Here is a 14,111-nt window from a genome sequence, read left to right as displayed (position 1 = left end):
TGCTCTTTTTGTTCGTTTTGTTGGCTTGTTTTTCGGTCTTTTTCTATCTTCTCTCCACCTCGGGCCATTTTGTCCAAAACCAGGAGCTCGGCTTCCTCTGACCTGGATTAGAATGAGAATAGAGGACCTGCTGCCCCACCACACCTGTCTGTTTTGACGATTTCCACGGCTCTGTGCATCCAAAGCATCCGGGCTTACGTCCCACTGTTTGCGAACCTTTGGTTTCTATCTCAGAGACTCTACCGTGGTCATCCAGGGAGCCCGCCCCAAAATTCTCGCACTGATTTGTTTTCAATTTTTAATTTTTTTATTTAGAAATAATAAAATAAGACATAATATATAAAAATATGTACAATCCATGGTTTGTGCAGTACATCAGGAAGACTTTAGATACAAAAAGACAGCGGACGGGAAAGTATAGCGATCACGATTGTCAAAGGCCGGGATTGTTCAATTCACCAGAGCCCAGAGCTGAGACCCAACATAACTAGAAAAGAGATTCTCGTTGGGAGTGAGTGACTATGCAACACTTTTTTTTTTTCAACCTTAACATTATTAGACAGAGTGAAAAAGCACTCTGCTTCTCAGAACAAGCTTTTTGCCTTTATCGAGTGGCTTATAAAATAGGAACCGACATTGTTTTTTTGCGAGGGTCATGTGATTTGGGGAACAGAACTCACAGAAGAAACATTGAGGTTTGGGATGGGAGTTTATAGGGAAGGAAAAAAGCGAAGAGAAGAAATAATGCATTAATAGAATTAAAAAAAAAAAAAAGGTTAAACACACTTTCTCCAGGAATTTGGAAATGACTACAGTGCTATGGTGACATCCTTAAAATGTCTGATTCAAGTATACTCTTAGAGGGATAGAAAACTATTCCTTCCTCAATAATCAAAATAGAATTCACTTTGTCTACCTTTTATTTAAAAATAGGATAACCAGGAATCTATGCCTCCTCCGGAAAATAGAATGCCCATCCAGATACGGGCGAAAATTCTTTAAAAGGGAGTAATTCCTAAGTTAGTTCAGCAGGGGGTTTGCCTGCAACGGAGAAGAAACACGGATAAGTCTCTTCAATCTGAATTCTAACGGCATGTGTGCACTAATTAAGGAGACCCAGTCAATAAGGACAAATGTTTTGAACGTAAAATGCAGCAAAAAAATAATAATAATAAACATTGTGCATTACCTGTGTCTTGGCTCTTGACAAAAAAAAATTGCCATTTAAAGCTTGTAACTGTTAAAATACTAATAACTAGAAAAAGCTTTCAAATGAACAGTCCATGCTGAAATAAATAACAGAACATAGCAATACGAACCTTATAAGGCTGGTAAATATTTGCTAAAACCATGCTAACCGGTAGCATATAGGTACTAGCTCTCAGACATTGCTGCACTGAAATTATACTTTCTATGGCAATTTTTTTTCCTTTACAGACTTCTATTTACATTTGGCTTTAAATATGAAAATATTTGATAAACTTTATAAAATGTACATTTTAAAAACATAGCTTCTGCAAAATTTTCTTGAAAAAAAAAAAAAACAAACCTGTGCACCAGAAATTTTAGATTTTTTTTTCTCTTTTTCAGAAAGAAGTTGAAAGATTTCCCTCCCTCATTCTCGCCCCCCTACCCACCCCCTTGCAAATATCTCAAGTCTTTTTTAAGTGGCAGCACTGTGTGATGGAAGGTGGTCACCCCCCCTTCTCCACTGCATCTTCCTTTAATTTACGTTATCACTGAATACTCTTTGGTTTGATTATTTTCCTTTGCAAAAATATCAAAATAGCAGCAGCTGAAGCCTTTGATATCCTCACACTGACAACGGCCGAACGGTGGCCATTTACAGGAGACCGTAAATGCTTTTGTCCCACTCGATCGCAACCCCTCCAACTCTCTCAACAACTTCCCAAATCTGCCTTTATATTTGGACTTAAACTAGCATCCTCTTGCTTGACAGCTCTAACCTGGTTTCCATGAAAATAACGCCACATCGACTTTGAAGGCTGAGAACAGCAGAGACTGTCACGTCATTGCAGGCACCGCATTCAGATATGGCTATTCAAGAACCAGAGACCATCACAGACGTCAGTTTACAAAAATACAGGATTCTAGAACAAGCTGTTTTTTAATGGCATACAGGGACATAATACCATAAGAGAGTTGATTTTGAGACTCCAATTAAAAAGAAAAGTCAGCAACCCCAGAATTCACAAACAAGGAACTTTAAACCAAAATAGAGGTCCATTATATTGAGCTCGAGCGGAAACCAAACAAAACAAAACAATGTTTCTAGTAAGTCAGGCAGCCAGGCAGGAGAGGCTTCTGGAAAACAAACGTGTCTTAAGTAATCTGCTCTCGGGCTCCCCAGGCTAAAGGGATCAGCTCAGACTGAATCATGAGTGTGCATGAGTGTCCCCTTGTAGACCAGCATCTCCTCCACTTGGGACTGTTAGAATCTGTAAGGCTCTTGTTGACCCTAAAATATTGAGGCATTTGCATTCCTATCGTCTACCATTTAACAAAAGCACCCTCCCCCTCCCTTCCTGAACACGTGAGCTGATGAGCTACTGCATGGAAATGGCTTGTCCTCATCTCCGCCACCTTCCTGCCTTGGCACGGGCTGCTCTCTCAGGCTCAGGCACTGGAAGACTCGCTCCAGACAGACTGATGGAAGGAACGCGCCTAGAGGCCAGGCGTGGCATCTTTTTGAAGATGGAGATGTACTGACAGTCAGAGCAAGGAATTCAGCCGCGAGGGTTTAAACCTCTTAATCTTTCATGTTGGGCGGCTCAGTGTGTCGAGGATGCCGGACTCCCTTCAACCTAGGTCTTATCTTACGGATAGCTTTTGGAATGTGCAAACATGGAGAAACCCAGAGAAAAATCTAAGAGCACATCACCATCTCTCAACTTACGTGTTCGCCTGGCCAGCGCCACCTCGAAGGAAAGGAAAAGATGTTTATAGCTCGTGTGTGAATTTTACTTCCCTGGTCTTCTTCCTCCCAGAATACGGAAGTTACAGGAAAGACAAAAATTTAAAACCACGACAGTCAACTAAACTAAACCGTGTGTGTATGATATTCTATTTTCCGAGTAAGGTGCAAAGGGCAGTTCAAGGTCTTGCTGAGGTTCAAAGTTATTGTCTCTTGATTTCAAGGCAGCTGTGGGGCTTTCTTTCCTTTTTAGTGTAAGCTCCACTGTGCAAAAATGTGCATTATCTTTGGTATTTATTTTAGGTAGTCTAACTTAAAATTTGAGATAACCCATTAACATCAGGGAGGAAAAAAAAAAAAACCAACCTGGAGACTACCATTTGGCTAGTGTTACATAATGCCCTTATGTAACCAGAGAGAGAGAGAAAGAGAGACAGAGAGACAGAGAGAGAGAGACAGAGAGAAATCAATTCTAGCAGACAAATTACTGGCCTCAAAAAATCAGGCTCTCGTTTTTGGCGGTTCATAGCCAAATACTTGCCACTTTGAAGCGCATATCGTGAGCTTTCAACAAAGTTCAACACTGACTTTTAAATTACACTAAAGAAAAACTACACGGCAACAATACAACGTGTGTTCATGTAGTTAGCAGCTTTTTCAAAAATTAAGGCAGAGTCTTGCCTCTGAAAACATTTAAAAATGTTATGCCATTAAAAACATTCTTGTTCCCGAAGGAGAAGCACTCTGGATAAGGTAAACACCCCACCAACCAAGGCTTGCCTGCAAGTTCAAGTTTTGTAAAAACACCACACAAAACACAAAGTGCCCCCGTTACTGATCCTACAGCACGCAGGTGCCATCGGGTCACGGGGAGGCCTGCGCTGTGCTTTATGTGAACCTTCGAGCTTACACGTCTGTCTCTGACGCCGTCGCGCGAGCCTCCGTCCCTTGCGGCCACTTGCCTTCCACCCCTTCCCCGGTACCGTCGTCTGAGTAGCTGTTTTGGGCCTTTGACCAGCGGACTGTGTTTGAAAGTCAGTCGTTCCGGAGGAGGAGCCAGTCATATCTCCGACTCCCGCCGCAAGGGCCTGGGCTCTAGAGGGACACTGGCCTGGCTGTGCAGGTCTATGCCCGGCGGCGTGTCCGTACTCGTGCTTTCCGGAACTCCGTTCTCACTGTCGTCTTCCTCTTTGCTCGTCAGGGCAACCTCGTTTTCATAGCAGAATGAGTTAGCGTTGGAGAGGATGTACTTCTTTTCCGCCAAGTCTCTGGCACTGCAGAGGGGCGTGCTGGGGACTTCGTAAGTCTTGTGGAACCTGGAATAGTCCACTTTGTAGTAGTGCTTCTCTTCGAAGAGGACGGGCTCGTAGCGGTGGCCCCAGAGGATCTCGTTGGCCAGATAAGAGCTCCGGCACTGCGTCGTCATGGCCGTGGCTTCCACCATGCCCTCCAGGATGACGACAATTTCAAAGTCTGCGTTGTCAATGTCCTGTTTACTCAAGTCATACAGGGGACTGTCTTCGTCTATTTCGTGGACGATGGTGATCGGGGACACCAGGAATATACGGTCAATGCCGCTGTCAAAGCCGACGTTGATATCTATCTGATCCAGGGGGATGTACTCCCCTTCAGAGGTGATTCTGGATTTGAGGAGCTGGGCTCGGACGTGCGCTTCCACCAAGTGGCTCTTCCGAAGATTCCCCACTCGCCACATCAGACACAGCTTGCCGTCTCTCATGGCGATCACGGCGTTGTGGCTGAAGACGAGGGTCTCGTTTCTCTTCTTCGGCTTCGCCATCTTGGCCATGACCGCACCGATGATAAAGGCGTCGATGATGCACCCCACAATGGACTGGAAGACCACCATGAAGACCGCGACGGGGCATTCGTCCGTGACACACCGGAAGCCGTAGCCTATGGTGGTCTGGGTCTCGATGGAGAAAAGGAAGGCGGCCGTGAAGCTGTTGACCTCCGACACACAGGCCTTGCTCTCCTTCGAGGCATCCAGATCCCCGTGGAGCAGGGCTATCAACCAAAACACGCAGCCGAAGAACAGCCACGAGAGAACGAAAGCCAGGCAGAAGATAACCAGCATCCACCGCCAGCGAATGTCCACACACGTGGTGAAGATGTCCGCCAGGTAGCGCTGGCCCTTCTCGCCCACGTTGATGAACTGAACGTTGCAGTGGCCGTCCTTCTTCACGAAGCGGCTCCTGCACTGCTGTCGCGTGTGGACTTTACTCTTCCCGTTCCCAAAGCCGTTCGCAACCGCCAGGGTGGCCAGCTTCATGCCGTCTTCTTCGGAAGAGACGATGCTGTAGCGGTTGGTTCGCACGCTGCCCATCGCTTCTGCTGTGGACGCCAGTGCTTCTGCTTTGGAAAACAGTCTGAGTTTTTGCAAAACCCTTTGGAGAAACAGTTTTGAATGTTCAGTGAGGACCCACACACAAAAAAATTAAGGAGAGATGGGGGGGCGGTCTCTGGGAGTCGAGAGGTTCTTTCTACCAAAGGCTTTCTCCTGTCATGCAGGGCCACCTAAGGAACTCAGCTGACATCCAGAGAACACGTCCTGCAAAAAAAAAAAAAAAAAAAAGGAGAGATCACTCACTACAAAAGAAGTCATCACGAAAGGGTTCTACTTCCTAAGGCAACATTTCCTAGCAAGAGTCAGAGAATAGCTAACTATACTCTACATTGAATTAGTGGGTTTCTCATTTCTCTGTACCCCCCCAAATATTTTTTTAATTTTATTTAAAAGCATGAAGTCATTAAACACCGAAGTTAGTTGTTTGTGACAGTCTTGCAACCAAAACCTTAGGTCCCCTTAATTTTTGCCAGCCATCTAGAATTATTCTGTTTTACAGATCTACCTGTCTCTTATCCTCTTCTTCTGCCTTCTCAACTTGCTAGGGTTCCAAGTGACTAAGCAGAAGACGACTTTCCAACCCCAAGGTCTGTCACGCAGCTTTAAGCACTCGGGCATGTCGCGAGGACCTTCCACGTGAATGCAGAATGTTAATATTAATTGAGTGGCAGGTGCATCGAGGGAGAATATTAGAGCCCTTGATGACAAGGGTAAAATTCGAAGGCCACAGACTATTTTGTTTAAATCATAAAACTGAGCAGACAGCCCTTAGAATCCCCTGAAATGGATCCCAATTTTCTGCAGATGGTTTGGGCTGGTTCCACCACTTCACACACTCCAAGCAGCCACTAGGCAGAAAGGCCAGACAGTGTCTCTGTTGGCGCAAGTGATTCTGACTTGAAGATGCAGGTTTGCTCTGGGGGATAGAGAGCAATTCCGTTGCCTAGCAATGAGAGTTCTGAAATCCTCCAGAGATGGGACTGCCATGTGTCATGGCAGGCTAGGAAGTAAGCACCTTTGTGCCAAAGGACCAGGTCGTTAGTGGATTGAGATAAGGCTGGAGCTCACTGCCTGTAGGTCCAAGTCTGTGTTTTCCCAAACAGAGACACTTCATAGGAGTAAATCATAGGGGTCACTCAGCTTACTTTCACTTGTAAAAATGAAAGTACTGTTGCTAGCTGTGTGTTCCTATGGGGAAGGCACTCACCTTTACTCAACATGAACAAACAGTAGTTTTCAGTTTTCTCCTCCTGCCTCCTTCCCCTCCTCGATAAAAACCATCTATTGACTCTAACTTTCTATTTTTTGCTCCAAAGAAACTGATTTTTCCTGGACTCACAGAAGCCTAAGAGAAAGTCTAGGGTGTTCTGTTAACTGAACATAAATTTAAAAAACTAACACAGCATGGAACTGAAGAAGAAGAATGATTCTCAACTTCTCAACCATCTCCTGTATTAAAGGGGGACCGTGAACAAGAGATGGAAAGGATTCAAAATTTGCTGAAGCCCAGACGATGAGGACTTCATTTTTTCTCTCTCCCCCCAAACCCCATTAAGATAAAGCAGTTCACAGAACCAAGTGCAGCCAAGCCAACTGCAAACAAGAAAAGCAGAGCGTTGACCTGTTTTTTGTGCACCCCCTTAAAGAGAGGCAAGGTGCACTGTCTTTGAAAACGCCTTGTTACTGTCTTTTCATTGCTCCCTCCTGATCCAAATTATCATGCAAGAATGTGCCCCAACACATTTTTCCTGAGATTAGTCATCTGTGCAAATTGCAATGTGTGTTACATTTTGGCAGCTTTTGACACCTAAATGACGCCCGATTTGAAAGTGCCTTTGAATTACTTTATAAAAAGAAGTTACTGTGCCTTCTCGGTCTTCCACCTGCTTCAGTGTTTTGTCTGCTTCCCCGTGAAGTTTGTACTTGGACAAAAGAAACATGACTGCTATTCCTCAGGGTTCTAGATCCCGGACGTGAAAAGAATATTTCTTTAATAGTGATTTCAGCTTATCTGGCTCCTGTGAAATCGCCAGGCATTTCTCCACAAGAACAGATAGAAATAATAATGTGCCACCGAACGCAGGTGCCGCTTCCAAAAAAGAGGGGGAAAGGCCTCGTTTAAATCGTGCTTGCCTCTCTGAGTGCTGATTGACTTCAGCACCTTGCATTATAAGCTGACACCAAGAAATTCTCTTTTCATGATTCAGAACAATCCTTCCATCTGAGTTACCATTAGGGGCCATGAGTAGATGGTCTCAGATTTCTTCTGACTTATTTCTGCCCTCTTTCCAGATTAACGCATAACAACCATATGAAACCTAAAGACTGAATTAGGACTTTCCAAAAATCTTGACCCCAGGACATTAGTTTGAATTCCACAACACACACAATAGCAACTTCCTACGAATAGCTTTCCGCATTTAGAATCTTGAAAATAGCCTGTATTGAGCGACTATTATTGCCTTATTTCCATTGCTAATAACAGAATTTGTTCCATATGCAGAGCATCATTTAGAAATTCTACCATTTCTGCCTGGAAAGGGGAAAAAAGATTTTTGTTTTTGGCAAAATGGAAACTTCTGTCACTTCCAGCAGATATGCTCCAAAACAGATTCGTGCGTGTATATGTGTGCAGACACATTGTGTGTCTTCAGACTTCCGTGGAGCCGGTGACGTAGCAAAAATCTAGAACCTGCCAAAGTTCGATAGGGTCATTGTCTTAATATTTCACCGTGAAGAATCTCTTTCCTGTTAACCTGCCCACATGCCGGAGTGGCTGCAGGCCAGCAGAAAATGTCCCTGCCTGCTCCTCTCACCCTGAAAAGCACCAATTCATGAGCATCTGGGAAAAGAACTTCAATTAGGAAGAGGACTTTTGTGCAACTTCCTTTTAGGGATATACTCTAAATAATTTTTTGAGAAATATTTGATTAAGAGTAGATGAGAACCTCAAGTGATCTGATTTCTTCCTTGATGGGTACAACTCAAGAGAACTGATCCTGGATTTGGTGAACAATGTGTCAATTCCTCCCGGTCATTCAAAACATGTCAGGGTCTGACATAAATTTCATAGACATAAATAATCATTTTTACCCAGGCTATAACCAATGAGGTAGAAAGTATTTCTGGGAAATTGAGAGGCTACATGTGGTGCTGTTCATGTTAAGACTATTTATAGGCTGAGCCAAAATTAAGCATAAGCAATGGAAAAAAATAGTTCAGCCCTTCAATCTCAAGGTAGATGTTAAAGGGGAGAGAGCCGTGGACAAACACAAGGTCAAGGAGATAACACGGTGTAAATGAATGAACCCAGATCATTTTTGCCATAAAGGAAATATTGCCAGTATAGATTATAAAAGAACAGAAGAATGTAATCATGAAGAATACATGAGAATAAATGGGTCCCAGAATATGGTCAGGGTGTGTCATGACTAAGAAAGTTTCTCAGTAGGCATAGGCGATAAGGATAGTAAAAGAAAGCACGCTGTGCTGAAAGAGAGGTCGGCTAACGAGTTTTCAGAGCAGCTATTCCCCAACTGACGCCATATAGACCAGCCTGAGTGTGCCCTGGGCGCGTGTTGCTATGAGAGCTCGCTGCTAGCAAAGCAACCTCTTAGAAGCTCAGTAAACATGAGGGAGGGGAAGGGGCAGGAGGGGAGGGGAGGGAGGACACCTACTTCTCTATGTGAGCACGATAACATTTATGCTCAACAATGCATGGAGCACCACTCAGCACTAGGAAGTGCTGAAATAATCTAGTGTTTGATAAACAAAAATAGATACAAAAAAAAAAAAAAAGCTTGAAACACTCCATCTGTTTCAGGTAAAGACATGGTCAGTCTTTCATGCTACCCAAAAGTCAGGCAAGGACTCTACGGCTAACTAGAGATTCTACAAGCCGAGAGTCAGAAGGAAGCCAAAATACTCTGTGTCATTTTTTTCAAATGCCAAATTCACAAGAGTTCAGAACAAATATTCCTATGGATACGAATAACGCCAAAGAGAGTGCCACCAGAGCATGAGGGGGAGGGGCTGAAAGCAAAGTGGAATGACCTTGACCCCAACTCTCACCCCTCCCACCATCCTTAAAGTAACATCTCTTACTCCTGAGCATGGGAATTTTTCTGGATAATGGCAAACAGAAATAAAAGACTTGGGGTGGGGGTGGAAATGAGCAGGAAAAAGCCAGCAAGTGTACAGGTTAATACCCAGCAGACAGCCAGCAGTGGTTAGTGAGAGGAAAGAGGAACAGCTACTGATTATCAACGTGAAAAGGAAACAAGAGCTACAAAGCAGTATGCAGTCTCTACATTCCCAAAACACGTTCTCCAAGAATGCCTTATTTCTTAACAGGTCAATTCTGAGTTTATGAAAATCCCCAGGATTCACAGCCGTATCCTAGTTACCATTCTACTGATAGGATTACCCAGACGCAGACAGTAAACTGACTGGCCATTTCCTATCTCGATTTTTTTTTTTCAATTATCATGATGAGTTTCTGTTATGATGCAATCTCTTACAGAATCAAGTCGTTTTGACCACTGTACTTCCCTGAAACCACACTGCCTTCAACTTCGTTTTAATAATATTATTACTAAGAATACAAGCTGCCTAGGGGGTTGTGACATAAGATGTGAAAGTTTTGCGGTCTTCAGGCTCAAATCCAACTCGAGCTCCCGCTCTCTTCCCCAGAGAAGCAACTTTGAGACGCTCGCTCTCGCTTTGGAACTCGAAGCTACACTTGAAGCAATGACAAAGGGAAAAATAAAAAATAAAAAGGGACGCCAAGGATCAAGCCTAGTGGCTAAGGGCCAAGGTTTGCCAAGATTTGAGACCCGTACTCTAGACGCCTTCCCCCCGACCCCCCACCCTTTTCCCTTAGAGCGAGGAACAACACAGGATCACTCGCCCTTGTCTCCAAACTCACTATCTCGCTACAGCTGGTGCACTGGAAGTTATGAGCACAAACAGATGCTGCAGAGAAATCTGTTTCTATTGCTCAACTGTTCCAAGCATGTCTCAGTATTTTTAGCTCTGGGGATGTTCTGGTGCGCACACAAACTCTATAGGCATGATCTGGGACTCCGGAGCGTGGGTGAGCGCTACAGCAGCGTGACAGCTGGGCACCTCTGGGGCGGCCGGGTAGGGTAGGGTCGGGGACGGCAGCCCGAGTCCACTCCCCAGGATACACAGGCAACGAGAGAACAGGAGGGAAGAAAACACACCGCAGCCCTTACCTGTTGCTGGCGCTGGAGCATGGGGACATGGAGTGGAAGTGGGGGGGTTACAGAGGCATGTAAGATCCAGTAGTTTGTAAAAGCGAGTGAGCCAAAGCAAACCAGAATTCCCAAGACCCAGCTTGCCGGCGCCGGGGAAGGCTGCGCGCTGGCCAGGGCTCCAGTGCGCTCTGCAATATCCTGGGCTCTTTTGAGGCCGTCCACGAGATACCGCCTGGCCCCGCCCCCGGCCGCTGCCGGCCAATCGCAGCGCGCCTGGCCACGCCGCCGGTCCCGGGAACCGCGGCGGGGAGGGGAGGATGCTACACCCGCGGCCCGCGGCGCTGCCAGCGAGGAGAACCTGCCGTCGCTTCCTTCCCCTCCGCCCTCTGAGCTCCGTCCGGGAGTCCGGCCGGGCAGGGGAGGAGGAAGTTGCGCCCCAGCTGAGACAGCAGCAGGTGGGAAGCTCCGCGGCCGGGCTTTTGCGGCGGCCTAATTGCAGCCTGGCTTCCTACCCCTGTCGGAGCCCCACACTTCCCTTTTTCTGTGCTCGGTGGCGGCTGTGCCCTGCGTGCATCTCATCGGGCTTGCGAGGTGCCAGTGTCCGGGCGAAACGCTGGCAGCCGGGAGGCTTGCGTCTCAGCCCGGGCGCGTCTTCCTCCCCCCTTCCCTCCCACCCAGAGCCCCCGCGCTCCCCGAATCTCCCGCAGAACCAGCGGTGCGCCGAGGAGCTGCGGATTTAATGGGGAAAGCGACCGCGACCCGCGCGCTGAACCCAGCTGGATTTAGACGCGCACAAGTGTTGCAGCTGCCTAGCCGCTCGGCTCTGCCTTCTCCCGACTGTTGGAGAATTACTTACAAAGCGCCTAGACTGCTCTGAAGGGTGAACGACTCGTTCCCTCTCGCACTGTCCGCCCTCAGTCGCTCCACCAGCGCCCGGCACGCTCTGCTGATCTAAAATCAGAGCAATTAAAGAATAATGAATTCTCTGGAACGGCAACTCCTACAGACACAGCTCTGCCCTCGCATCAGCGCCTCCCAGCCCTCATTCCCAGCAACCAGGCCGGAGCATGTAGACCCTTTTCAAAAGCTACCTGAACCTCAGAGTTACCGGGTCTGGATCCTGACAACGCTGCAGATTAACCCGTGTGTGTGTGTGTATGTGTGTGTGTGTGTGTTGAAGAGAAGTGCATATATAACGTGCATATATCTCTGAGTACTTTGGTGTCATAACGAAGCTTTGCTCTTAAAGGACACGGTATATTTAGGAGTCTCTTCCTTACAACAAGTTTCAAATCCCCGTGTGTGTGTGTGTGTGTGTGTTGAATGTTTATTTCCTCATGCGATCAAATGTGTCTTCCGCGCAGTTTATTTAAACCTTTGAAAGGCCTCCTGGAGACGCCAAACTACTTCACAGACTAGCTCGTATTCTGGGCGGCGCAGCCCGGATGGATTTGTGTGTGTGGGAGAGCTGAAACTGACAATTTAAGGAAAGGGTCTGCGCCGGTCGGTACCCACTTCCTAGCCTCATACCCGCAGACGGCCCCTAGGAGGTGCTGCTGAAATACGCTTAGGTTTTGCAGATCGTGCTTAATCCAGCGTTAGCGAGCGTGCCACTTTTCCCAGCACTGAGCAAGACACTGCGATTAAAAGGGTACGGAACAGGTTGTGCACGCGGTGTGACTCTCTGATGTTCAAACGCACTGCTGTTTCATTCCTTTTGTTTAGATTAGGCAGTAGTCTAGGCCCTGTTCCTGTCTTGCCTTTTAAAGCCCTCTCGGTGGGAATAATGCTTCACACCAGGGAGGTCTAATCTCACATTTATTAAGCCCAGTATTATTTATAAACAGTTTGAATTAACTGCAAAATAGATGGATGTATAGGTAGCCAGGCTGTAGCCTAAAGCTAAAAGACAAGACAGACAAGTTTACTTTACGTAGACAAAGGACGGAGGATGAGGAACAGCTCACTGCACTGGCATAAACTTCTTCTGAAATGTGTTTCCTCATGGATTTCTTCTAAGAAACAAGCCGGAGAGGTCTAATGAATCCTTTGAAGCATATTAAACCTAAATGGAAAGAGGAAATTAATCATTTATATATGTTCTCTTCTTTATGATGATTCAATCTGGACATCTGTAGATGGCTAAGAATTTTCCAAACCACATGAATTCAGAGAGGCAACATTTTTTATTTCTAGGTAATGCACTCTTTTTGAAAACCTGTCACCCAGAAAGAGGTACCATTTCTCTGGAATTAGGATTGAAATTCCCTTACTTTAATATGCTACTGTAAATAAACTGAATACACCACAGGCCAACGTAGTTTCATATGACAGGAAAATCTTTAAATAAATGAGTGCAAAGTTATAAGATTATGGTTATATAAACTTACTTATGGGAGGGAGATTATATATATATAATCTATATATTATATATATATATAATATATATATAAATATATTATATATATAATATATATATAAAATCTCCCAGTCTTTCTCATCAATGTCAATTTCATCTCCCATGGAATTATGTGAGCAAGGCTTATTTACTGCAGTAGAAATTTAGAGAAAAGTTGATTATTTTAATAAGCAGCTTCCCGATCTGAATAGAACTTTTACCTTAATTTTTAGCCAAATAAGGAAACATAAGAGTTAAATATTTTGAGTAACTGAAGCTTTGTAAATGTATGACAGTATCGATTAAGTCTATTGCTTCATCTCATACAGAAAAATATAAATGTGCATTTTAATTAGTAAGTGATTTTTCATTATGTCCCTATTAGGAAAATTCTAGTGTTCCAAAACATTCAGTGCTTGGGTAAATATGCTTTTTGGAGCAATGCGTGATACAGATTTCTCTAGTCAGAGTATATCTTTTTTTTTTTTTTTTGGCAGAATCAGTCCTTATTTAGCAAAAAAAAAATCCTCATTAGTTTTGGACTCCAGTGCAGTTGGGTGTTGGGATCCATCTGTGGATTAAATTTTTCCAAGGAAGTGACAGTTGTGCTCTTAGTGATTCCCTGCAGGGTAACCACCTATAATATTAGAGCCAAATATTAGTCACAGTCTAGATCTGCAGTCAGATTATAAATGGTCGCGTGACGCAGATTGTTCCACTGGGAACACAAATCTTTCCTTTGCATTTATGTAGAAGTCACCAACAATTAGATACATTTTCAGACTTCCACTAACCATATATGCATATAAGTTTCACAATGATAAGAGATGAAAAAAAAACCCCTGCCATTTGCATCTGCTAGGCAGTAAGAGCCACTTGCTAGTCTTCACCATAATAATTATTAGTGATAAATACCAAATAAATAAATGTTGTATTGACCTGAAATACAGACAGGATGAGTTTGTAATCTGCTGCTATAAGGACAAGCCACCCACTATGGTATTTTAAGCCACTGAATGTAATCTTATCCATTGGAAAACTGCTTCGGCAATTTTAATTACCACATTGGTAAGATTTAATCTTTGTATGAAGTTCAATAAAGGTAGTTGTTGAACAGCTACTTCGTACTGCAGCTCTGAGCTAGGTGATATGGGAGACACACGAGCCCTGGGAGAAAGAGCTCCTTCTAAGAAT

General features: G+C 44.8%; 1 protein-coding gene across 2 annotated transcripts; it reads right to left on the bottom strand.

Moving 5' to 3' along the window:
• Positions 1–312: 312 nt before the first annotated feature.
• On the bottom strand, positions 313–12,830 carry KCNJ2 (potassium inwardly rectifying channel subfamily J member 2). Of its 2 annotated transcripts, XM_031685657.2 has the most exons (3): positions 12,453–12,830; positions 11,376–11,470; positions 313–5,504 (listed from the first exon to the last, which is right to left on the bottom strand). In XM_031685657.2, the coding sequence occupies exon 3, from the start codon at positions 5,277–5,279 to the stop codon at positions 3,996–3,998; it is 1,284 nt and encodes a 427-aa protein (XP_031541517.1). In that variant the 5' UTR covers positions 5,280–5,504; positions 11,376–11,470; positions 12,453–12,830; the 3' UTR covers positions 313–3,995. The 2 variants fall into 2 exon arrangements, with proteins under 2 accessions (XP_031541517.1, XP_006199408.1); XM_006199346.4 differs by lacking the exons at positions 11,376–11,470; positions 12,453–12,830 and adding an exon at positions 10,538–10,707.
• Between the last annotated feature and the right edge of the window lie 1,281 nt (positions 12,831–14,111).

This window comes from Vicugna pacos, chromosome 16, assembly GCF_048564905.1.
Source record: "Vicugna pacos chromosome 16, VicPac4, whole genome shotgun sequence".
NCBI classification, from domain to species: Eukaryota; Metazoa; Chordata; class Mammalia; order Artiodactyla; family Camelidae; genus Vicugna; species Vicugna pacos.
This window is presented reverse-complemented; position numbering and strand designations above follow the sequence as displayed.